General features: G+C 38.8%; 1 protein-coding gene across 2 annotated transcripts; it reads left to right on the forward strand.

Moving 5' to 3' along the window:
- The first annotated feature begins 8,544 nt into the window (after window positions 1-8,544).
- Window positions 8,545-25,294, forward strand: ASB11 (ankyrin repeat and SOCS box containing 11). Of its 2 annotated transcripts, none has more exons than XM_060770005.2 (7): window positions 8,545-8,728; window positions 12,356-12,435; window positions 13,942-14,049; window positions 19,384-19,534; window positions 20,621-20,755; window positions 21,984-22,175; window positions 23,162-25,294. In XM_060770005.2, exons 1-7 carry the CDS (start codon window positions 8,551-8,553, stop codon window positions 23,284-23,286), a joined length of 969 nt encoding a protein of 322 aa, XP_060625988.2. In that variant the 5' UTR covers window positions 8,545-8,550; the 3' UTR covers window positions 23,287-25,294. The 2 variants fall into 2 exon arrangements, with proteins under 2 accessions (XP_060625988.2, XP_060625989.2); XM_060770006.2 differs by lacking the exon at window positions 8,545-8,728 and adding an exon at window positions 10,157-10,311.
- The last annotated feature ends 1,561 nt before the right edge of the window (window positions 25,295-26,855 follow it).

Genomic DNA, 26,855 nt, shown 5'->3' on the forward strand with positions numbered 1-26,855 from the left:
AGCAGTCCAACCGAGATGTAACCAAGGCATGTACCACTGTGGCCAGATCCAAGCTCTTCAGGAAGAGGCACAACTGTGCAAAAGCACTCCTGGTCACCACTGATACCTGGGCCTCCAGGTTCAGAGCCACATCCAGGAGTACCCAATCGGTGAACCTGAGTTTTGAAGGGGAGTGTAACCTCATTGAACGCAGGCTGACTCCCTATTCTTAGATTTGTGTTATAGTTGACCAGGAGCACCTCTGTCATGTTTGGATTAAGCTTCAATTTGTTTGCCTTCATCCAATCCATTACAGCTGCCAGGCACCAGTTTAGCACAGGAACCACTTCCTTGGAATCAGGTAGAAAGGAGTAATAGAGTTGGGTGTCTACTATATTTATAATATCCTCTTCTAGCTAGAAAGCTCCCAATGATGCCAACCTTTTTTTTTCTAGGTTGAATAGCAGTTTTGGAGAGGCATTTTTATTGCTGGTGGGGAAGAATTAAATCTCATTTATCACAGTTGTTTAAACAGTACACACAACTTGCCACTTTTAGTGTCATGTGATGTTTGGTCTTAAATCAATAGTAGACCTGGTTGAAATGGTGACACTGCATTTGTTTAAAGAACTAAGAAGCAGCAAGCCTTGGCAAACAACATGAATGGATCCTACCATGACTGTTTAGATCAATGTACACAAATCAGGCTGTGGACTATTAATCTTTATTAATGCCAGGAAGGTAATGTGAGCATACATTCATCTGCATGCATTACCAAGTGTTTCCACTTTGAGCATTAGTTGAGACAAATGACATCTATAAATAATGCCGTGTCATCTGTTTTCCCTGGAAGTCTCTTGCATTAGCATTCAGAGAAAACATCAGTGGAGGAGCTGCAGAATAAAATCTGTTTTGAGTTAAAGGGGGAAAGATACAGCCTATAACTAATGAGGGATGACTGGGCAATTTGAAAAGATACAACACATGATTTGTAATTGCTTATATTGTTTATTTTGCCAGCTAATGTAAAAAAAAAATCATATACTATCTAACATTTTGCTTTTGTGTAAGCCATGAACTAGATCATATAAGGACTTTTTGATTTCATGATTTCCTGGACCAGGCAGATTACTTAGATTAGGGGTCCCCAAACTAAGACCCGGGAGTGTGGTCCTCCAAGGTCATTTACTCAGCCCCCTCTCTAAATTTTAGACTTAGGGTTGCCCTAAGTCTAAAAAAACTTTACTTAGGGCAACAACAAACCATGCTAATTAACCTGGCCGTCTCATCAGTCAAAAGCAGGGCCATATTTCCCATTGAAATACTGATAAGTTTAGGTTGCTTCAAACTGTTCTGGTTCTCTGCTTTAAAAGTTTGAGGACCCCTGACTTAGATCATTCCAATATAATTTCAAGTCTGGTTATGGGAGAAGTCATCTTTGATCATCTACTCAGGGAACTAGCCAGCGTGTCCCTCTTGCTTCTGCTGCACCTCTCAGCAACTTCCTATAGCAGAGTATTTTCTGAGTCACCTCTCTGGGATGGGGCTTGGATGTATTTTCTACAGTTGCACCACTCTCTCTAGAGATATGATCTCAGAGAGTGGAACGGAAGGATTCCTGCTTGACTTCTTGGCCATTGGCCTGTGGAATGGCTCAGGGCTCAGTCTTGTTCCCCATGGTATTTAACATATATATGAAACCATATATGGGGAGGTCATATGGCATTTTGGGGTCAAGTGTCACCAATATCTTGATGATACACAGCTCTGTTACTTCTTTCCACCTAAATTCAGGGAAGCCGTTTCTGTGTTAAATGGGTACCTGGCAATTGCACTGGACTGGATGAAGGCAAACAATTTGAAGCATAATCAAAACAAGACAGAGGTGCTCCTGGTCAGTTAATAAATGTATCTGGGACCAGAGACTCATACAGTGTGAGATGGGGGTTGCACTCCCCCTGAAAACGCAGATTTGCAACATAGTGGTATTTTAGTTTGCCAAGAGTTGCAGCCAGGTTGTTTGCAGGAAGTTGCTACAGGGAGCACTCAACTCCACTGGCTCCTCATCTCTCTCCAGGCACAATTCAAAGTGCTGGTTCTGACCTATAAGCAATGCCTATTTACTATACCCTATGCCATATTAAAGGCAGTGGTTTTCTTTCCCTCTCTCTTATAAGCATTTCAAGGGTAGTAACCTGTGGGTAATAGTATCTACTCACAATTGGATGTTTTCAAACTCCTTGGTTGGCAGAAGATGGGGTAATAGCTGGAGCTCACTCCGCTCCCCGGATTCGAAACACCAACCTTTCTGTCAGCAAGTTCAGTAGCTCAGTAGTTTAACCTTAAAAGAAACCCCACCGAAACCCTTCTTCTCCAATAGGAAGTTGCATGAGATCATGAGAGACTATTCACTTATGTCACTATTCGCTCATCCTAGCTACCTGGCACCAAATGATGACATCAGATAATATCAGCCATCAGCCTGTTTACAGGTGATTGCATCACCAATTAACACTATTGCATCCATATAATAAGACATTTTGGTTTTGTAGTACTCTGGTCACTTGCTTAATATTTCTCTGGTAGGTTACTTTCTTGGATCCTTTATTTGAAATTAGGTGGCTTCCTTTTTTAAACCAGTCGGTAAGGTTGTATTCTAAATATTTTTCTGTTTAAACATATTCTACCTTTTACTCTAAACACACTATCTTATTTCTAAAACATTTAATGGTCTGGGACTTCGAATGTGCAAAATACATGCTAAATTAGGGATCAGCTACGGCATTAAAATGAATTAGCTTTCCAAGAAATAAAGATTGAGATGGAGCCGTAGGGTGTTACAATGCACTTGTGCATTAATTAATGTCATCAGGCAACCTGGAAGATACATCATGTTTTACACATTTAGGAATGCAAGTATCAGCTGAGCATGCTGCAATGGATTGTCAGTGGTTAATAGATGACTCTTCCTGATACTTGCATTCTGCATGTTTACGCATTTCACCATCAGGCCTGTGTGCCTTTGGACCACCACAGCTCACCTCTCTCCTTTCCTGCCTTGGAAAGTACTTACTCATCCATCTTTGATTTCCCCCATTTTAAAAGAAGTCAGCTGTGATGTTTGTTTATACTATTAAACACCCCTGTGTGACTACCACAATACAAAATGACTTCTGTGCAAATAAGAGCCAAGTCTTCCTCTCTCATAAAGTGGGTTGACATTTAGCCAAATGGCAATATTTCTCCACAGGAGACTCTTACCGTGAACTAAATTGTGGGCAAAAGCAATTTTGAAAATGGCTTTCATGCAAGAATGGTAATGGACTGTATTTTACAGTACCTCGTAGCATATTATCATATATAGTCTAATCTCCTTTTAGTTTTGGAGCAATTAACTGACCATTTTCACTAATGTCCATTTGAAGTAAATTGGTCTTGACAACTCTTAAGTAGCCAACTACGCCCTATTTTAGCTGGCACGGTGCTTGCAATTGATTTTACAAAAAAATTATTATATTCCTATAGCTCCACCTAGTGTCACTAGTACACTATTCCTCGGATAACAACCTGTTGTTCAAATACAAATCTTGGAATCAGAGATTCCTAGACCCCATTTTCGAGATATTTTGATTTCTTGTTGTCACTGCTGATTTTAATCTAGAAGCAGTGAACAATATTGCTACCTCTCTTTCCATAATGTTACCTCTCACCCCTTATCAGGCAGAATTTCTCTTTATCTCTACCACCTTTGAATCAATTTTCTTCTCCACCTCTTCTCGGATCCCTTGATTACTAAGCTGCTACTCTCAGATCAGCTGCATTTTTTCAAAACCTGCAGTTAAATTCAAATACGCACCTGAGTATCATTTGCCCCTTGCATTAATCAAAGAAGATAATAAAAATGAAAACTTCATACTGATTGCAGTAGTATTGCAAACCTGATGAAAACAATCTTAATTTCACCTTTCAAATTCAACTGTTTTTATGTCATAGAGAATTTTAAAGAAAAATAAAGTGCTTTGGAGATTCAAAGCTTAGAGTACTATTCTATAACTTTCAAACATGACAGCTTGGGACCTCATCACATTAGAAAAGATTCTTTTCTGAACTGTTTGAGAATGATTTCATATGTCTTTTGTCCCATCCCATCAATATTCTATTGGAATCCATCTGCAAAGTGCTGCAGAAACAGGAATTTTAATTGTGCTTTTCGAAATACTACAGAAAGCACTGTTTTTGCGTGTAATCGGAAAGTCTGTGTGTATCCTGACAGCATCACTATGACTTGTCATTTGGGGGATATATGGGAGTGGAGTCTCATGACTACATGCCATGGTGGTGCAATGGGTTAAACACTTGTGCCAGCTGAACTGCTGACCTGAGCTTCTCTCTGTCAGCTCCAACTTCTAATGCGGGAACACCAGAGAAGCCTCCCCCAGGATGGTACCACATCTGGGTACCATTGGCAGATGGCCAATTCTCTCACACTAGAAGCAACTTGCAGTTTCTCAAGTCACTTCTGATATGATAACCCCCCCCCCCCCGACTTTTCATAATGGAAGCGACTGCCATTTCAGTTTGGATGTTGAAGGGGAAAGATCTCCGGGATTACTGAAATCAGTAATTGCCACTTTACTTCATTTTTAAAACATTTCTTTACTGGAATCTGCACTATTTCTTCACTCCATTGTATCTGTATGTGTATCAGAATGGTAATTTGTAAAATAATTTTAATCAAAAGATGTAAAAGAGCAATTCAGCTCTTCTTCAATCATCTTTTTATATCACAGAAAAACTTGGCAATGTAATAAGAATGTTTTGATACAAGTTAAGAATTCCTTTTCTTCATTAGCTATATTGCTACAAAAACCTCCAAAATTCTTCCCTCAGCTAACATTGCCTTGGCTCTGGGGTCGTCCTTTCCCATGCAAAGCCATATAACCAGCAAACACTTCAAAGTAATATCAATCATGCCTTCTCAATAGAAGAAGCAATGCTGATAGAAGCCACTATTGCCTTTGAATCACCTCAAATTCAGCCTCATAAAATGAAATTACTGAACAAAACAACATCAGCAGCTTTTTTGTTTGTCACCAAAAGGTAGCAATCGGGTGAAACTATTACTTCATAGTCTCAGTGATAGGTAGTGGTAGTTTGGGATTTCAAGGCTACCTCAGTGCACAATCTTAGAAAAGAGGTCACTAAGGGACCTCCCACACAGCCCTATATCCCAGAATATCAAGGCAGAAAATCCCACAATATCTGCTTTGAACTGGGTTATCTGACTCAGATAATGTGGGATTTTCTGCCTCGATATTCTGGAATATAGGGCTGTGTGGAAGGACCCTGAGTGGTGTAGGGAGTCTTTCGAGTGGATTGGGAGGAGCCAGCCGTCAATGGTGTGGTGAGTCAAAGCAGAATATTTTCTGAAGGTAAGAAGCATAGTATTTGAGTGTGCAGGGGTTAGTATGCATCCCGTCTGAAAACAGCATGCATTCAATCATAAAAGCTGCAGGATGCATACGGATTGAAGAGTATTTCTTAATGTGATGAGGTCCTTTGTAGAATACAAATAATGCCTTGGAACTGAAATGTTGGGGATCTTAAGAGTTTTGAATGTCTGTACTGGCATTTACATCCTGAATGAGATGTCTTGGAGAGAATAAAAGGATAGGTAAAGGTTTTTTCCTGACATAAAATCCAGCTGTGTCTGATTCTGGAGAGTGGTTCTCATCTCCATGTCTAAGGCAAAGAGCTGGCATTGTCCGTAAACAACTCCAAGGTCATGTGGTCAGCATGACTGCACAGACCACTGTTACCTTCCTGCCAGAGCGGTACCTATTGATCTACTTAAGAAGCTGTGGCTAACAGTGGGAGCTCACGCCGCTCCCTGGATTCGAACCTGCGACCTTTCGGTCAGCAAGTTCAGCGCCTTAACCCACTGCGCCACTGGGGGCTCCCTTAGAGCTATGTGTATAATGAGAGAATACCCAAGTATAAACACAAAATTCACTTAGGTATTGTTATACACATAGCCTGAAGGTAATTTTAAACAATCTGTTCTGCTGTGATCCCCAGGATGTCAGATGCTGTGAGGAGGGAAATTATCTCCAGCTGGAAATACACTCACTTGCAAGTACATTCCTGCTGCATTTGAAATACGGAGGATGCAGTCTGTGCTTGCAAAAGGAGTGGAACCAGCACAGGGACCATCTAGACCTCATGGGCCACATTTATTTATTTTGTGTCAAAAGCATTGGATAATAAATAAGTTTAAAACTGATAAAATAAAGGAAGCATAAGCAGCAAAATAGTTTTAGACCAAAAACGGGCAACAGCGACATGGGCCACATAAAATGACATCAGGAGCCAGATTTGGTCCTGGGCTTTGAGTTTGACAGGTGTGGTGTAGTGGGTGTCAGCTCTCTGGCTGCAGTGCTCCTGTCCTCTGAGGCTTGGGGAAAGCTCTGGCTTATTCCTTTACTCAGATCAGATTAGAGTTTGGGGGAAGGGGGTTGTTGCAAGGATATTATGCTAGAACACTATAATGCCGTGGTGTTATATTTCAGAGGGCATCTTTCTAAGTGTGTGCCTGCATATCTGCCAAATGATGAAAAAGGAAAAGATACTTGTTTGGGGAGAGGTAGTGACTGGGTAGTCCAAAATTATGTGTATGGTATGTATGGGTTTAGTTCAAATATGGACTGCAGTCCATAGTGGTTCTGAAGATGCAGTCGGAAAGAAAGCAATCCTTAAAGACAATGCAATTGTAGCAGGACAGGAAGCTAGTGGGAGAAAGCTCTTAGTTTTTCTGTGTAAATATCAGTGGCCTCTCTCTTCAGATGAAAAAGCATCATTTAACTGACTGACAATACCTTTGACATAACTGACTTGTTATTAAATGGAGAAGGGGCAGTGTGGGTTTTAATTTGGTCAATTAATCCAGTTTGTTCCCAATTGTATTCTTCCATAGTCCTGGGTGGCCTAACCAAGCCTTTAATGAATCTCTCTCTAAGCTCCATGGTTCAGTCCCTTTAGAAGTAAGGTATTACAATGGTTTAGAAAGAACATCCTCATGAGAAACTGCCTCTCTCTTTTCAAATACCACTGATTAATAGAGGTAAAATATTTTGGCTGGAAAGAAAGTGCTACTTAACAGCACTAAGGGAATAGCGCCATCAACAATGTGTTGATTTTCTTTTACTCTAAGCCATTTTGAGGATTTATTGTGAGGCTGAAAATAGGGAAGTCAATATTTCACACAAACAATAAACAGGTACTTGTGTTATCCCATTAAAATCAAATATTTCCCATGGTGCACTTGATAATCACATGTGACATGCCATTGCAGCATTGTTATAGCTCTATGTCAGGAGTTTACAAAGTTTGAGGTTTACAACTTCTCTGAAAAAATGCTTCCAGTCAATTAATCATAATGGTTTATTGGTTTCCTTTTTTCCAGAAATGTCTGGATGTGGAAGTGTGTCTATGGGAGAATGAGAACAACTTTCCTGTTCTTTGTTGCTGGATACACACACACACACGCACGTATAAGTCTAGGAATTTTCACACAAACTTTATTCACACAAACTTTAGAATGAAATTAAACAATGATGACTGCAGGGATTTTTTATATTATTTGGCATTCTTTTTCATTCGGAGAACATGGTTAGTCCAGCGAAGTTGATGGTGGAGAATCATTACTACAATGCTGGTGGTCTTTGCTTCTTCCAGAATGCTACCATTTGTCTGTCTGTCTTCCCAAGAAATTTGCAGGATTTCTCAGAGGCAGCTTTGATGGAATTGTTTCAGAAGTTGAGAGTGCCGTTTGTAGACGGTCCACATTTTGCAGGCATATAACAGAGCTGCGAGGACAATAGTTTTATAAACAAGAATCTTGGTATCCCTAAGAATGTCCCAATCCTCAAACACTCTCAGTTTCGTTAAAAAAAATGCTGCACTCGCAGAACTGAGGTGTTGTTGTATTTCAGTGTCGATGTTGACATTTGTGGAGAGGTGGCTGCCAAGGTAGTAGAAATTGTCAATTTTTTTGTGACTTATACATGAAGTGGACATACAGAAGGTGCTCTGAAATTGTAAAAAGAAAGCAGTGAGATCCTTTCCCACTTTGAATAGCAGCTGAAGAATTATCTGATGAAGAATAAACACCTTAAATTAGAAAATGGAAAAACTATATATAATGTAATTAGCAATTTGTGCAGTGTGGGAAAATGCCCATTTTTAAAATTGTTTTGATGTGTTTTGTATTTCTTCTTCATATACTTCCCTTATGTATTACAAACTATGTCTCATGTTATATTTGCATAAACTAGACTGAAGAAGTTATGCTGTTTAATGCAGGCACGGAAAAACATTCAAAGTTTTTAATCCTAAGCATTGTTATTTGATATCAATAGCTTGCCTGTAATGTAAAAACAAACAAACCAGGGTGTATTTTTGGTAACTGAAAGACATCAACTGCTCAGGGGTTCAAAATAGATGTCATATGATACCAATAATAGTAAACTGTAACTTAGCACACATGTGAACTTACACACAGGGCAAGGCAAAATGGAGGACAGTACGATACTCTATGCTTTTAATAACATTTATTTTGCCATTTTTGCTTTGTTTTGTTTCAAACTCTTAATTAAAATCTCCTTGGCTTTACTGACCCATTTCTATATTGTGAAAGGGAACAGGAAGGAGGCTGCCAGGATAGCTGAAGAAATCTATGGAATAGCTCCAGGTAAAATATTTATAGGCACATATCTGAATGACTTTTAGAAGCACAGATATTCTTTACTTTGTTCATTGAAATGATCAGAAATATTGCTTGATTGCTTCATTATCATACATGAGGTTGGAAATCACCATCAAGCATGTGCACATTTTGCTTAAAGATTAAGTAAATATTATAGATGTGCAGGAAATGTGTACTGTAATGAGGATTTTATTCTATTTTGGTTGAAAATACTGTTATGTCTAGTTGTTTTTAAAACATAGGCTCTATAGGACATTTGAAAGATGTCCTTTTTATTCATCAGTCTTGAGAATAGTTGAATGCCTGCCAGGCATGTAGCCGGGGGGGGGGGCGCTCGGGGGGCTTCAGCCTCCCCCGAAATTCTCATGGTGGTTTGCGAAAAGGCCTTACTGGTGCATTATTTAAACTGTTATGTTTATTCATATCATGATCTGATCACCATACTCAATATATCCCATATGCATGGGGGTATTGGGGTAATGATACAAAAGGTTTGCTAGGCTAGACCCTCTTTCACTCAGACTCAGCCCCCCCCCGAAACTCAGCCCCCCCCCAAAAAAACCCTGAAAAAAAATTCGCCCCCCCCCCCCCCCCCCGAAACGAAATCCTGGCTACGGGCCTGATGCCTGCTTAAGCAATTGTCAGTTGTAATTTAGCTAGCTTGGCTTAGTGGAATCCCTTCTGATAGTTTCTAATTTCTGTGTCACAACAGTCCATTTACATTTTCCCTACATGTTGGTGGGTCACAAAAGCTGGGTTTGAGGCTGTGGCTGAGAAGTGGATATGTTGATCTTCTGGAGGACTTCTAGCTCCTTTTGACAGATATCCAACCCCGGCCTTTTATAAGCCATCTATTTAAAGTCCTAAATCCAATTACTAATCCCAATTAAATTAGAACCCATTGAATCAATGGAATTTGCCTCAGTGTTGACTTACTATTCGGCAAATCACTCAATGAGTCTAGTATTGTCGAAACTAGTAGTTGGCCTTAGGCCAAATGTATTTACCTATCATAGCAAACATATTAAGATATGAGGCAGCTACATGGCATTTCATTTTAATATAAATTTGCATTGTCAGAAATATTTACTACTTGCTTCTTTACTAATGAGTTTTACAAACAGATGCTCACATAGTCACATAAATTTGGGATTCAAGTTGCTTTCTTAATATGCATTCACTTTTTTGTAAAGTAATCGTAAGTATAAACAACACGTCCCAGTGGGGACAATAAATCTGTGATAGAAGCATTTAACTGTATACCATAAATTAAATATGCATGTACACAATGATGTTAGGTATCTACCATCTTTTTATCTGCAGTGTTCCTCCTTACATCACTTTGTCTGTCCCATATCATCTTTCAAATCAGAGTCCTCCTGACTTCACTTCTGCCCTGATTAGATTACAGGTTCACGATTAGTGTTAAGCTTTACAGCAAAACCATTTAAAAGAAGAGCCAGATATACCCTCAAAGCTTAAAAAAATCTCTCCTGGGATGTCTTCCATATCTGACGACGTAAGAGAGGGACCTTATGGGAATTACATTTGTCATATGTTTCAGGGAGGTATGTTTTTGTAGAAATGTACTACTGTGTTCTAGGCAAAGAAATTAGGTGACCACACGGCTTATGGAGGTTGTGCTTAGAGTCAATGCAGCATGCACAGTTATTTATAGGTTGGAAATGTTCCTGTTTTCACTGTTATATTTAAACTATCATGTGTTGCGCTAATTTGTAGGTTAATGCACCTCTTGTTTGCAGTGTCACAACTAAGGCAATATTTACTTTTTTGAGCTTAATGGCTTAAGAGTATAAAGATATTGAAACAGACAGATTCCAACTTGTTACTTCAAGGGAACGCTGTGTTGTCAATTAGCGACTGAACTGAACATGGCTTTTTGCTTAATGTGACCTGGATTTGGCATTTAGCTTTGCCTGATCTGTGCTTCAGCAGCAGCAGCAACAACAAAAAGACATAAGCGTTCAGAGGATTTCAGCTGTACTGTTTTAAGAGAAGCAAATTTTAATGCATTTCCCCTAACATCAGCATTTATTTATGAATTTTACTTGATATGCTTCATGTATGCATTTTACTCCATTGATGATTTTTCAGTGTAACTCACTTTGATCCTTTACATTCTATAATTCAGTCACCTTTAGTCCTTGTCTCAGGAGGAAGGCCGGATAAAGAATAAAGCAAATAAATAAAATATAACAAATGGATTATTTCGTGCATACTTTAGTCCATCAAAGTTCTACACAAAGTGCAATTTTTAAGTGAGATTTGTTTTTCTTGTGACATTACAGGAAGTATGAAATGCTCTTATTGAAATAACTCTGCTGAATCCATGAAAATGTTCAGTCCCTCCTCAAGGGCTAGTATATGAGTTATGGCAAATCCACGTTGACATTTATTCCAGATTTTCAAAGAAAGCATGCAAGGGCCTAAACTCTAAACTTAAAATAGCTTCAACACCTTGGATTGTATCTGTCAAATCTAAAATAAATCCCAGAAGAGATGGGAAATCCCTAATCACCTCTCCCTGCTTCAGAATCCTTTCAGCTCTTTTTTTGCTTTAAGCTTCAGTCATTTTTGTTGCTATGCCACACATTGGGGGGGGGGGGGGGGCATTTGGTGCCATGCTGGTTTGTTCCTTTCATTTCATTTGGTAGAACCAAACACTTGAAAGAGAATGTTATTTAAGGCTCATGAACTGAATCTGATAGAAGTCAGCAGTTTTCTTGAAGGTTTTTATGTCTGGAATCACTGGGTTGCTGTAGGTTTTTTGGGCTATATGGCCATGTTGTAGAAGCATTCTCTCCTGACATTTCACCTGCATCTATAGCAAGCATCCTCAGAGGTAGTGAGGTCTTGCCATAGATGCAAGTGAAACGTCAGGAGAGAATGCTTCTAGAATATGGCCATATAGCCCAAAAAACCTACAACAACCCAGTCAGCAGTTTATTTAATGACACGATGTCAGATGGACTGTACCTTGTAAGTCCAGGTTTCCATCTCAAACAAACAATTAAAACAACCTTATATATGGGTGAAGCCTCCCATTTTAAAACATCCTGGTATCCCTAGGCAACTTCCTTGCAGACAGCCAATTCTCTCACACCAGAAGTGACTTGCTGTTTCTCAAGTCGCTCATAACATGGAAAAAAACGCCTAATCTCTAGAAGCTGATAACATTTTTTAAAATCTATTTTCTTTTTTTCTTTTTTTTAAAAGCTCTAATACACTTAGGTCTTATGTTCACTTTCTGACTTTCCCTCTGCAAAATACATTCTAGTTTGATTTTTTCTTCTAGCCTGAACAATTCAGGAACATGCTAGTTTTCCCTGTGCTATGAGGAGAAGCAGGTTAGAAGTTCAGTCTTGAGGCATGGATATCATGAGGCAGAGATGAGAGGTACAGGAAGCTCCTTTGATGTTCTTACTGTATTTATTCAGCAACTGCATGTTATGGAGAAGGAGAAGACTTTTTCATGCTATTTTCATTCCAGAAGTGCCAAAACAATATTATCTCAGAAACAGTGTCTCAGAACATATTTGTTTTTCTATATTTTGATTAGTTAGAATTATTTTCAACAATCCTATTTCATAGGTTCATGGGCAGATAGATCTCCACTTCATGAAGCTGCATTTCAAGGACGCCTGTTGTCTTTGAAAACATTGATAGCACAGGTAAGAACACCCAAGGTTGATGAAGTATATTATTTTGTAAACAACGCAAATAAATAAAATGCCAAGTGTACGGATATGAAAAATATTAACAGTGCTTGCAAACACATAAATATTTCATGCAGAATCCACCTTCTTGTTAAAATTATTGAGTTTAAATAAGATAAAATTTGAAAACGGTTGTTTTTATTAGAAAATTCTAAATAAAACAACTAAAAGCTGTCATCTTATTGCGAAGAATTTAGTGGCCCCACTACTTCTGATTGAATATGTTTAGGATTGCATTGTAATATCTTCTATAAACTCTGGAATAGTGTTGTCACTAACTGGTTACATTGACAAATTGTAAATGATGATATTTGAAAATATATTTGCAATATAGTTGAAAAATCTTATTTTTACATGGAGGCGTTGTTATTCGGTTTCTAAAAATTTAGATACAATAAAATTTCCCTTTCGAGAACCTGATATCCTACCCACTTGCCAAAAAAATAATCCATCCCACAAGTATTTGTGGGCCTCTGTAGATCCTCCAGTGTTATTCCCTGGTCCAAGTGTAGTCAAAATATAGGACTTGCTATTAAATGCAGATTCAGATGTATACATGTTGTTTTGGAACTTATCTCCCACACTCATGCTGTCTGTATTTTCAACAGATCATTAAGCGAATTCTCATCTGTTTGTAGACTTGTTTTAGATATAAACTATACTAAAAATATTGGCTGGCATCCTGTTGGTGAATTTCAGTATATAGCAGACCAATTCAATCAATGGCGGAATGGTGAATCAACACATAGCTAAAGTTCATTGTTTCAACAGGTCTACTCAAGTCAGGATTAACAACAGTATTTCCACACACGAGGAAAAGTCTAGTAGACTGTAGTTGTGGAAGGAAGACAACTTCAAAATACAGGTTATTTATAGTATGAAAACATTTAATTTTTTTTCAATTTTCCAAAATCTTTGCTCATAATCTGCTCACACAGCCATAGCCATGGAGACTTTTGGCAATTTGTTTTTGCTTGTCTTCACGCAAGTCAGTCATTCCCTGGGGGGGAAAAATCTAAGCTCACTAACACAACATTCAGCTACATGGATGTACTTATTTATCCAATAACCAGTCATTTTCCATTATAGGCATCTTAGCTATCACTGTGTTCATACTGCTGATGAGATTCCATGATTGAGTAATTTTTGATGTTAAAATTTATCTTCTTTCCTTCAGTTCCCCTTGATCTTCCTACAAATAATTCATTATCCTACACTTGAATTTTTATAATAAGTCTATGGAGCAGAAGGACAGTGGGTGGACCAACTCTATCGGTATTGTCAATACAATTATGAAAAGTGTCTAGGCTAGAACAGTAATTTTTTTAATGAAAACTTTTATTGATTTATAGATGTGAACACTATGCAGGGCATTTTATTTCATCCAAGAGTAAATCTCAGTTGCAGTAATGCTTTTTGTTATTATTGGGATAATTTCCACAACTCTCTCCTGAATTCCAGGGATTCAATGTGAATATTGTTACAATAGACCATGTTTCTGCCCTTCATGAAGCATGTCTGGGTGGCCATGTTGCCTGTGCGAAAGTATTGCTGGAACATGGTGCTCGGGTAAGTACTACAGTTTTCATCACCTTTGGGTATTATGAGAGATGCTTCCTTAAAGGGTACGGAGTAGGGGAAATAATTATATATTACTGGAAGTGTTGGTAGAAATGCAAAAAAGCAAAACAATATTGGAGACTGATATAACATCTGATAAAAGAGATCTTTAAAATCAGAATAAAGCTAGATCCAATTTTATTTCTATTGGGATTCCTAAATGAACAAACAAAAAACATTGCATTATATTATTATATCAGCAAGATTACTTTAGGTGCAAAACTGGAAAAATAAACACCATCAAAACTATGTAATAAAAGAACTGGCAGAAATGGACAAGTCATCTTGTTTGATAAAGGAGAAGTCAACTTTTTTGAAAAATGAAAACCATTATATTTCACAATCTCTGAGGATGCCTGCCATAGATTCAGGTGAAATGTCAGAAGAGAATGCTTCTAGAGCATGGCCATACAGCCTGAAAAACCTACAACAACCCAACCACTATATCATTTATTTTAAAAAATGAAAATATAAAAATGCTCATAGGTTTGAAAGACTAAGTAAAATATTAGGATGACAATAATATATTTTTATCATATGTAAGGTGGGAAATCCATTTTAACTTTATAATTTCTATATTTTATTATTATTGGGCAGGGTGATTTAGTTTTAACAGGTTTATAACTAGTATAAGTCATGTATTGGGAAATTACTAACTTAACAAATTGTATAATGATACTTATATTGCCTGGAAAAAAAATCAATAAATGTATAGGTAAAAATATATTACTGGCCGTGTCATCACCAAAAGTTAAATGTTAAGTATCCTGACATCATATATATGCAGATAATATTAAGCACACAGCCTATAATCAGCAGCATTTGGAATATAGGCAGGAATTCTGTTTCATGTACTTAGTTAAGTGTAGGATGGAATGATGAAAATGTCATTTACTCATGCTTTGATAGTTGGCAGAATGGACCTCCTTCTCCCCATAGCAGCTCAGTAAAGTAGTTTTATGTTACAGCTCTGGCAATATTATCACAATCGTGACTACTGGTATGTTAGAAAGAATGAATTTTATTGTTATGGTCACAGACCAGGAGTTACCGGTATGTTTCATTGTTGTTGTTGCCCTTCAAATTGTTTCTGATCTATGGCAACTACATCAGAACATTTTCTTGGCTGGATTTGTTCAAAAGAAGTTGTCTTTGTCTTCCTCTGAAAAGAAAAAATGTGATGTGTTCAAGGTCAGCTCACAAGTTTCTATAGTTGATTGGGGAATCTCTAGGTCCTAATTGGGGCATGGGAAAACTTTGGCCCTCCAGGTGTTTTGGATTTCAACCCCCACAATTCCTAACAGCCAGTAAGATGGCTGGGATTTCTGGGAGTTGAAGTCCAAAACACCCGGAGGGCCGAAGTTTGTCCATGCCTGTGCTATTCCTGTGCTATTCCAACATTCAAACCCCTACATGACACTGGTTCTCCCCCTCAGCAATCAAAAATTCTCAACACTGATCTAGATTTATTTCTCTATTACTATTTAGTATTCACAATCATTACTTGGGCCTTATTGCAGGGGCAATCTGGAGCAGAAATGCTCCAGACTGGCTCCAAAGGTGACCACACACTCCATCACCAATCTACTGCAGTGACAGAGTAGAGCCCAGGTGGTCCATCTGGGCCAAGATTGTTATGGCCCAACTGGACCATCACCTTACTGCTGATGTTGCGAGATAACTACAGCCATGGACATTGCCAGAAACAACTGTGTGGCCAGGGAGAAGGGGATGATCCCTGTGATAGGGATTACAAGGTGCAGATTATCATGGTGACATCCAGAGGGATGACACTGTGGGTTAAGGGTTATTAAGACCTTGTAGACAAGTCCTTAGTCACAAACATGATACTACTGTCACAACTGTAACTCTCCCTGAACCTACTTAAGCAAAGATCAGTTGCAAGGGGAGAAGGGAGATTCATTCTGCCAGTAAACGGAGCCCTGATTAATGACACTTTTGTCAGTTTGGGATAAGGGAGTCAAGCCAAGAGAATTACACACTTAAGTGGATTTAATAGATACAGAATTCCAGCCATAGTTTTCAGTTCAGGTCACACTATCTTGATAGGATATCACGAGTCTCAAAAAGATGGAGAATAGGACAGACGTGATGGAGCACCTTTCCTCTAAATAAAAGCTAACATGCATGTTACTTTGTAGTTTAGAAATAAAGGCAATTAAGTAGGAGGTGATCAAGATAGAGATTTACAAATCATGTAGAAAAATGAAGAGAAATCAATTTTTACATGAAGTTTAATTTATTGATGTCAGGTTTAATTTACTGATGTTAGGTCTTAATTTGATATTAGGATTTAATGTTACTTTTATATGTGGGGGTTTTCTGGGATTTTATGTTAGTATCACATGTTTTATGTAGGCATTGAATGTTTGCCATTGTTATGCTGGAATCCTCCCTGAGTCCCCTCAGAGAGACAGGGCAGAATGCAAATAAAGTTATTATTATTATTATTATTATTATTATTATTATTATTAAATATTTTATCTCCTTCTTACTGGAGAAAGTAATGCAAAACAGTGATTTTTCCAACCTGCGAATATGATATAAAAGGAATCACTGTCACATCACAAGGCAAGAGATGGCTACAAAAGGAGCTTACAGAAATCCACAGGAGACATTATATTAATGACTATTAGTTGTGATGGCTAACTAGAATCCTGAGTCCAAGGACAATGTATCTTTAAATACCAAATGCTACAAAAATTGATTTTATGCCATCCTAGTTACACGTATCTAAGAAGCTGTCTCAAGAAACATGTTGTTAATTAGATAGACCCTTTTTGTGGTTTTGCTGGGCTCACCCTGTCAAATAAAAACATAGCCTTTTGCAGTATTTTAAGAACCAAAAGAAGAATAGACTATTCAATAGCTATATTGAAACCACAGCTATTACAACCTGCTACTTAATGCTCCTCTCCCAAATGTGTGCATTTTATAATTACAAATTTGTTTTCATTTATTTAATTTGTACGTAATTTGTAGTCTGCCTTTCTCAAGGGCATATTGCATCTAACTAAGTTTTCTTTCAAATCTATTCTTAATAAAAAAAATGAAAAACCTAAATTCTATTAAGGAACACTTTAGACATAATAAAAATAATAAAAGCCCATGCTTAGTCTGCCACAATTGTACATTTTTATGTCCAGTCAAGATGTAGAGCGAGTGGGAAGTATGTGGCTTTTTACAAACTTTTGGACTTTAGGTCCACTGACTATGCTGGATGGAAAGAACATACCGTATTTACTAGGCTTGGGTAATCAAGGAAAAATTGGGTCCTAAACTCGTTTCGTTTCTAGGGGGCACTGGCGTTTCGATTTTTATAGAATTTCAGAATTTTCCGATTTCAAAATTTCGAAATTTACAAAATTTTGTTAATTACGAATCGATTCGTTAATGAGGTGGGCGTGGCCTCGCCCGGCTCTTCCTGAAGGCTATGCCCACCTCATTCCCCTGTCATCCATCGCTCTTTGCAGGCACCCAGGGCAGGGAAACTGTAAGATTGCTTTTAAAATCTTACAGTTTCCCTGCCCTGGGTGCCTGCAAAGGGCGATGAATGGCTGGGGAATGAGGTGGGCGTGGCCTCGCCCGGCTCTTCTTGACGGCCAGGCCCCCAGTGTCCGTCAAGAAGAGCCTGGCGTAGCCATGCCCACCTCATTCCCCAGCCATCCATCGCCCTTTGCAGGCACCCAGGGCCGGGAAAATGCAAGATTACAGGAAGAGCTGGGCGTGGCCACGCCCACCTTGCAAAGCCGGGCCTCGCAAAGCCGCAGATGCAAAGAGGGAGGAGGTGGGGGTGGGTAACAGCTGTTCCTGAAGGCCACACCCCCAGCATTTACGATTCACTGGCGGATCATAAGGAAGATGGCAGACGCGGCTTCGATATGGGCAAAACACTTCCGGGTTGCTAAAACGTGTCAATATCGCTTCTAATTATGAAAAAATAACGAATAAATAACAAATAAAGAAATTAACGATCTGGATCACCCAAGCCTACTATTTACACAGAAATTACAATCTGGGTCTGTTCTGGAAGCATGTGATGCAGCAATCTAGCTATCTAAAGGACACCCTATATTGAAGTCAGTGTGAGTTGTGGAAGCCCTGGGTATTCTCGGGTTCTAAAATAGAAGACATTATTTTTTTTTAAAATTCGTGTCAGGAGCGACTTGAAAAACTGCAAATCACTTCTGGTGTTAGAGAATTGGCCAGGAATTGGAAAGAATGTTGCCCAGGTGACATCTGGATGTTGATTTTTTACCATCCTTGTGGGTGGCTTCTCTCTTGTCCCTACACAGGAAGCTGGAACTGACAGACGGGAGCTCACCTCATTCCCCAAATTCGAACCACCAACCTTTCAGTCTTGCCGGCACAAGGGTTCAACCCATTGCGCCACTGGGGGCTATAACTCTAAACTCAGTGCATATTCCATTCAGAAATACTTTTTGAGCCAATTTCCCATTCTGCCTGTTGAAATGTGCTGCTAAAACTTCTGAATGTTTCAGAGCAATAATTGTAATTTTCATAAGATTACTTACTCCTCTAATGCTTTTTTTAAAAAAAATACCAAGCACCCAATATTGCTAAATATGTTTATTGATCTAGCATTGGAGTCTCTGAGAGAGAATCTCATGGATTCCTTTATAAAATAGTAGATAGTTTTACCTTCTCCATACTACAGGCTGAGGGGAAAAACACAAATGAAAATATCCTTGGTCTCCCATGTTTTCATGGACCTCAACTCCTCTCTAACCCATGGACTGACTTGTTTTTGTTAATAAAAAAGGAAGTGAAGGCTCCAATTCATCCTTCAAGGAGGTTGTCAGGCTTCCTTATATTATTTCACATTAAAAATGCCCATTCCTAAGAAATAATAAGAATTCCAGCCATCTTGGTTTTTGCTTTGTTTTCATTCCATGGAGGATCCTAGGGGCACTTACTCTCCCCTGCTCTAACATAGGACATCATGCATTTGGCAGAGCTACTGAAGGATGTCTTGACTTAGATACATGGCATATCCTCAGCTACTGACCTTACTTTCCTTCCTCATGCTCTTTGCGGCTAACAAGGCAATGGTTCATCATAACACCCTTCTCTGTTCATTCCCCTGTACCTGAGAGAATGTTCAATTTACCAGAAGTAGATCTGAAAGATATTAACGATCTCATCTTGAAAATGAAGCCTGTTTGTGAGAGTGTATTGAAACAAATTTCTTGGATCTTTCATGGCATCTGTCTTTTGCCCATTTTTGTTTCTCTGTTGTAGGTCAATGCAGTCACCTTAGATGGGATCACACCTCTGTTTAATGCTTGCTGTAGTGGTAGTGCAGCTTGTGTCAATATGTTGCTTGAATATGGTGCCAGGCCACAGCTGGAGAATCACTTTGCTTCACCAATTCATGAATCTGCGAAAAGAGGTAATAGCAAGATTTTGAATTTTTTTTTATATACAGCAATATACAACTCCTGCCTCCTACTAAAGATCACAACATGTTATCCTTGTTTGCAATGCCTATTTGTGCTTTATTTAGCACAAGCCCTCCAACCTATAGGCAGCTAGGCACTTACAAAACAAAGTGGACTTCTCTATTTCTGGCATTGTACACATGCATGTTCATGTTGGAAATGGAAACCTTCTTCAAGATTCCCATGCTAGTTATTGTTATGTATATAATTCAGATTGCTGTCTGTATTGTATGTGTGTATTGGTATGCAGTTTTACTTAACTCTATGTTGTGGGAGGGGCTGCAGAACCATGTGATCAGAACTGGAACTATTCAGATCTCAGACTACATTTTAGAAAGTGTATGCTTTTAGAAATCAGTAGAAACTGAATGCTTTAGGATGCATTGGACTCTCAGACTGGAGAGATGCTTGAGACTCTATTAGACTCTCAGACCACAGAGATGCTGTGGACTGTTGCATCTAAGAAATATGCCCTGTGTTATCTACACAGAAAAACTCCTTCAAATCCTATCTGTAACTGGATTGATATGCAAAGTACCTATATGCTAAATACATGAAGTTTGTGAGTAAACCAACTATGTTATTTTAAAGAAGTCTACTTATTTTTGGTCTCTTGGGAGCATGATTTAAACCGAGAGGTTTTAAGAGAGAGTAGATGTTTTTTGGGCAACTGAAAAGAACACTTCTGAAACTCTTCTATATATATAATGTTTTTGTGCATTGGCATATCTTTGTCCCTAACAGTACAAAGAGATATCTAGGCATATCAGTTTAACACCTGAGAAACTTAATTGCCTTGCATGAATACTGGTGGATATTTACCACTAAGGAGAAGGTTGACTCAAGCGAGTTTTTAACTCTTCTTAGGAAGATTCCTGGTCTTTACAAAAGGTTATGAATGCCATTTCCCAAAAGGTTATGGAGATTTCCATTTCTCAAAAGGTTATGGTTTCCCAAATATTCAGGGATATGTCATGATGCAGGACTAAAAAGGGACTCTGTGCATCTCGCAGTTCTTCTCCTCTGTCTCTACACAGGCCACAGAGAATGTATGGAGATTCTTTTAGCCAGTGATGTAGATATGGACCAAGAACACCCACAGCATGGAACACCACTTTATGTGGCCTGCTGGCATCAGAGGACGGAATGTGTCAAGAAACTTTTGGAATTAGGTATGTATGTGTATGGGGGAGGCATTCATGTATGCTACACCAAGACAGTTCTTGTTCATTGATTTTGCCTTGCTTTTCAACTTAGTAAATGACTATTGTTTTTTCTCCTTCTCTTTTATGTTAAGTAGGTATGTATGTTTAGTTGCATACATGCCTACATATCTAACACAGAATTATAGAACCATAGCATTTTGAGAGACCACATGGACCATTCAGCCCAACCCCCTGGCCTTCAGGAAAAGTACAATCAAAGCACCCCTCCTCAATTATGTTTAAAACCTTTTAATCAAAACCTTTAATTTACAGTCATTTTTATGCATTTGATACAGCATACATTTGGTTTTGAAGGGACAAATATTCCCCAATGGCAATTTCCTCAATTAAAGCTCTAACACTAAGATGTTGCCATTACGTGCCTCCAAGATAGGATTTCTCACGACTTATGAGAAATCCTATCAGATAATAATAACAACAATAATAATAACATTTTATTTATATTCCGCCATTCTCACCCCGAAGGGGACTCAGGGCAGATCACAGTACACATACATGGCAAAGATGCCGTTTTCTTGGACGGGACAAAGACAGACAGAACGGAAAGGATGTATATTGTGTGTTGTGTTGACATCCAGTTGAACATCCAGCTTTTCAGCACCTTTGAAAGTTGCCAGCCACAGCGGGGTGCTGTTTCTCCAATCTCTATGACGAAGAGCCATCAGGGCTTCCTCCTTCATTTTGGTCACCATCATTCTTTGATCTTTTTCTTTATGGTGTCGTAAAATACCTCCCCTGCATTAGCGGTACCTAATTTCTCTAATCTCAGCTGTAAGCTGTTTTTGAACTGCTTAGATAATCAGTGAGCAGGGCTGGCAGTTGGGTGCTTACACTGACCCGGGGCTTCAAACTTGCAACCTTTGGTTGGTAGATATTATCATTGCTGGTAATTTACCAGCTGTGTCAAACTCCCAGCCATTGCCTTGTTTTTCTTGGCAAGATTGAGTCAAAGGAAGTTTGCCATTGCTTTCCTCTGAGTGTGCTGGAGTGTGATTTGCCCATGGTCACCCCATGGGTTTCCATGGCTTAGTGGAAATTTGAACCCTTGTTTCTTGGGGTCCTAGACTAACATTCAAATCAATACATCAACCTGCAAATAGTTTTTGAACAAACACCGTTAAGAAAAGAAGTCAGGATAGAAATTCAGTTTGCTTTTATATATATTCTTTCCAAGGAGCTAGTGTTGACCTGGGTAAGCATCTGGAAACACCACTTCATGCCGCAGCTAGAAAATCCAGTGTGGAAATTGTCAACTTGTTAACAGATTACGGGGCCAACTTGAAGTATAAGAATTCTGAACACAAATGTGCCCTTGATCTTGCTGCACCAAACAGCTCTGTTGAACATGCACTGCTGCTTCGAGAAGGTAAGATTCAAATCTCCTGCCTCATCTTATTTCTTGCAAATGGCTAAGCCTTAGGTTGTCCAATTAAATTCCTATGGGTTGTTTGGGAATACATCTATGTTAGGAGCCCAGGGGTTAGGTGCAGCTGCCCAGGGGTTGGGCGTTGGAGTGGATCCCATGCAGGATTTTTGAGTGATGTATCTACACATCTCCTTGGATTAAAAAATATATATTCTTCATGTGTTTGCCCTTTAGTGTTTTAGGCCTAGAAAAGTCTTTTATTTTTAACTAGGAAGTAAACTGGAGCATAGGTTTCCTTCCTCTTTAAAGAAAAACATCTCCTGCATTTAAAATAACCCATGGTGACATGACTCCTATCTACCCTGTAGAAGATTATAGGAGCAGTGTTGGTTAAAAAACACTGTTTCCAAAACACTGTGGTAAGCTTGAGGTACTCAAAAATGACCAAGAAGTGTCCCTATGTCTCACAGACTGCACTTTTATAGTCCTGGATGCATGGCTCAGAGTTTCCTTAACTTTGAAGCATAGCTCCGATTTTAATAACCAACTTCAGTTAATAATTAAGTATTTATTTCAGTTATCAAACTAAATCAGCGCTGGGTAACTGTGTTCAGATGATTTTACAAATCCCACAATCTCTTATCTTTGAGTTGCTGACTAAGGGCCCTTCTACCCTGCCCTATGTTACAGGATCTGATCTCTGATTATCTGCTTTAAATGGGATTATATGAGTCTCTACTAAGAAGATAATCTGGGATGAGATCCTGGAATATAAGGGCAGTGTGGAAGGGGCTTAAGACCAGTGGCTAGAAGCATTTTGGAAGGTTAAAGTTCTCCACTTTGATGTAAATGTTAAGTCACATCTATCATCTGCACTTGACTATGCTATATTCGCAATGTCAGGGTGAACTGTAATTGCCTCATTAACATATATCTTAAATCTATTTTGAATTCTTACAACCCCATTTTTTTTTCTTTTCCTGCAGGCCCTCCTCGACTTGCACAGCTGTGCCGACTGTGCATCCGAAAGTGCTTGGGACGATCGTGTCTTTATGTAATCCACAAACTACACCTTCCTGAACGACTTGAAGATTTTCTTTTGTTCCGATAGCTTTATAGTAGTTAGTGTGTTGTTGTTTTGTGACTCCAAGGCCCCTTCCACACAGCTGTATAAAATTCACATTGAACTGGATTACATGGCAGTGTAGACTCATATAATCCAGTTCAAAGCAGATATTGTGGATTATCCGCCTTGATACTCTGGGTTATATGGCTGTGTGGAAGGGCCCCAGGTCATTTCTGACTTATTGTGATCCTAAGGCAGTGGTTTTTCTCAGGTATTTTGGACTTCAACTCCCAAAAATCCCAGCCAGTTTACCAGCTGCTAGGGATTGTCGGAGCTCAAGTCCAAAACACCTGGAGGACCAAAGGTTGGGAACCACTGCCCTAAGGCAATCCTAGGCCACAATAAATTGAAAACAACTTGATGGCACAACAGTTTTGGAGCTGCTGAAGTTTACAAACGATTTCCTATGTAAAGTGTGTTATAGTAATCCAGCTGGAAGATAAAGTATATGTTAATGTGGCCAGATCTGACATTTCAAGGAATGGGCACAGGTGGCACACTTTTTAATTGTGCAAATGGACTCCTAACCAAAGCCAAAACCCAGGCATCCAGGTTCAAAGTTGTGACCCAATCCAGGACAGGTTGAATCCCAATTCCCTGGGCGTCAGAATTCCTTTCATAACTTCTTGTAGTTTGCAATGCCTCGATAAATGCATCAGATCTACAGTATGAACATTTGCTCACTTTAGCTGATATATTTGGTAAATCCATCGTCATCAACAACAACAACAACAGCATCATCAACCTTGCCACCTAATTAAGTATAATTAGAGATCTAAAATTCCATGGTCAATGGTTCCATTTGACTTCAGAATTTACCAGCTGATGTGCATAGTGCCATTTCTTTATTTCTTTTTTTTTTTTTTGGTCCATTTAAATGCAGACCAAACCAAGCCATTTCCTATAACTGAAGAACCCATCCAGTGTGACCACCTGGACCTGGCTGTAAAGAGGAAGAAGCAAGCATGTCAACTCTGCAGTTACAACAGGCATACCGCCTGAAGTAAAATAAACTGAGATTCATGTAAAATTGCTCCTGTTATTTTCTACAAAGATAAATGGTTCCAAATCTGTAACATCTGGTCCATTACTGAATGCAGTTATTTTCCAGTCTGTGAAAAACTACATGTTCACGGAAGCTATCTGTAATTTCCATTGCCATTAAGTCCTAAATGCATTTATGTACTTATCTGCATATAGCAGAATGCTTTCAGCTAAGATTCACATTTTGAAAGTTGACCTCCTGGTGGCTTTACAAATAATTTCAAAAAAGGATTTGCTAGTCTCTCCACAAACCTGTTGTTCGTTTTGCCGGATCATGTATCTTTGTCAATCTCTCATATCCAAAAGCACTAGCCTTTGTGTCATCTGAATGAGAAACTGGTCCACTAATAATCAATCCCAAATTGCTCCACACTAAGCACAATACTGCACTTTTATTTGTACCTGTCCTATTTGACAATCAGAACTTGCTGTCCAAGTAAAATCTTAGCCAGCTTATTTCTATAGGGAGAACAAAGATTGGGTTTCTATGGAGGAAAAATGGAGTGGCTGCTGCTACAGAAAAGCAGGGAACAAGTATACCTGCCAACATCTCATGCTAAACAGGGATGTACATAGCCAGACAACATCAGAGTATGTCAAACTGGCAAAAGGTTTTTAACAAGGAAGAAAATACTAGGTAGGAGAGGATGCAGCAGTTTGCTTTTGCCTGATTCTATAGAAAAAGGCAAGATTTTGTCCCCTTCTCTCCTTGCTGCTGAGTTGAATGCAAAGTCTTTATGTAATTTGAACTTTCTTTCCAGCATATGTAGTATGATGAAATAAAAGGAAATAAGTGGGAGATGGAGAGAGAAACTGGACCATTTTTAAAGCATCTGAAAAAGTGGAACACTATGTAACATGATTTTTGTTCCTTGGTTATAAATGTAATTTCCTATTGGTTCTATCATAAAAACATGAAAAATGTTTATAAAACTTCGTTTTTGCGAGATATCCTTTAGCAATTTTGCTATATGTGTTGTCGAAAGTTTTCGTGGCAAGAATCACTGAGTTGCTGTGAGTTTTCTAGGGCATATGACTATGTTCCAGAAGCATTTTCTCCTGATGTTTCGCCTGCATCTATGGCAGGCATCCTCAAAGGTTGTGAGGTAAGTTGGAAACTAGGAAAGTGGGGTTTATATATCTGTGGAATGCCCAGGGTGGGAGAAAGAACTCTGTTTGTTTGAGGCAAGTGTGAATGTTGCAATTGGCTATTTTGATTAGAATTGGATGGCCTAGCAGCTTCAAGGACTGCCTGATTCCCGTCCGGGGGGGGGGGGGGGGGGCGGGGCGGGATATTTTGCCATAGTTTAAAAATGAATATCACCAAGGCTCCTTTTACAATGTTATATAATCCAGATTATCAAATCAGATAATCCACATTATCTGCTTTGAACTGGATTCTATGAGTCTACACTGCCATATAATCCAGTTCAAAGCAGATAATCTGGATTTTATGTGGAAGTGTAGAGGCTTAACCAATTCAACACAGTTTGTGGCAGCCACAAAAAATAAAGCTTCTGGAGTATAACAGCTAATTTCAAAGTAAGTACCACAGAATTAAACAGGAAATAACACTTTCAAACCAGAAACAGATTTCCTCCCCAAGTTTTGTTACATAGTGTAACTAATTGAAGATATGGGCTGTAGGACTAGGAGTGGACCTACTACTCAATGGCTAGACCAGTGTTTCCCAAACACTGGTCGAGATGCTAGTCTTCCAGATGTTTTAGACTTCAACTCCCAGAATCCCTGATCATTTCTCAAGGCAGCTGAGGCTACTGGGAGTTGAAGTGAAAAACTGGAAGACTAGAGTTTGGGAATACTGGGACTGCCTGTATATATAGTGAACATGGGATAAAGTTAAGGTTTCTATGTTACTCATGTCACGGGGACAAAATATACATGCTTAAAGTGCTCCTGTTCACTATTCCGATAATTCAGTGAGGTCCCTTAACTCTCTCCATCATATCTTTCTCCATCAGCAGTCCGCATTCTGTGATCCCTGAACATTGTTCTCAATGGAATATCTCAAAGTGCCCACGTATGGGGTGAAGGACACTACTTGTGGGCTTTACCTTATCACCACTTCTGCAGTCTTTCTGGCTTTATCAATCTGCTAATACACATGGCCAAATAAGCTAGATTTATTTGTGAGTGTGTGTGTATGGTGCTGTTATGGCCAGATAAGAGATAGCATTCTTTCCTGAACATCAAAGAAAATGGTAACTAGAACAGCAGAGAAAAAAGAGACAGAGCTTGGAAAAACTATCTAAATTTTTATGTGTTACTTGTTACTTTATAAGTAACTGTTAATTAATGTTTTACTAACACATTGCTTTTGGGTTACTATTTTCAAAACAAAAATCCTCTTAAAAATAGCAAAATGTTCCCATTGCCCTCAAATGTCCTCAGTGTTTTAGAACAAATATATTAATTAGTTTGATGTTACCAGTTGTTATATCATTACTCAAAGGGCCGCCTTTATGTCAGTTTCTTAAAAGATAAACATA

This window comes from Anolis sagrei, chromosome 3 (genome assembly GCF_037176765.1).
Source record: "Anolis sagrei isolate rAnoSag1 chromosome 3, rAnoSag1.mat, whole genome shotgun sequence".
Classification (NCBI taxonomy): Eukaryota; Metazoa; Chordata; class Lepidosauria; order Squamata; family Dactyloidae; genus Anolis; species Anolis sagrei.

Bases quoted from the DNA above. Each gene is read 5' to 3' on its own strand.
- ASB11 (XM_060770005.2), top strand. From the start codon at position 8,551: ATGGAGGACAGTACGATACTCTATGCTTTTAATAACATTTATTTTGCC. The intron at 8,729-12,355 runs GTAAAATATTTA...CCTATTTCATAG, and splicing joins AATCTATGGAATAGCTCCAG to GTTCATGGGCAGATAGATCT. The intron at 19,535-20,620 runs GTAATAGCAAGA...GTCTCTACACAG, and splicing joins TCATGAATCTGCGAAAAGAG to GCCACAGAGAATGTATGGAG.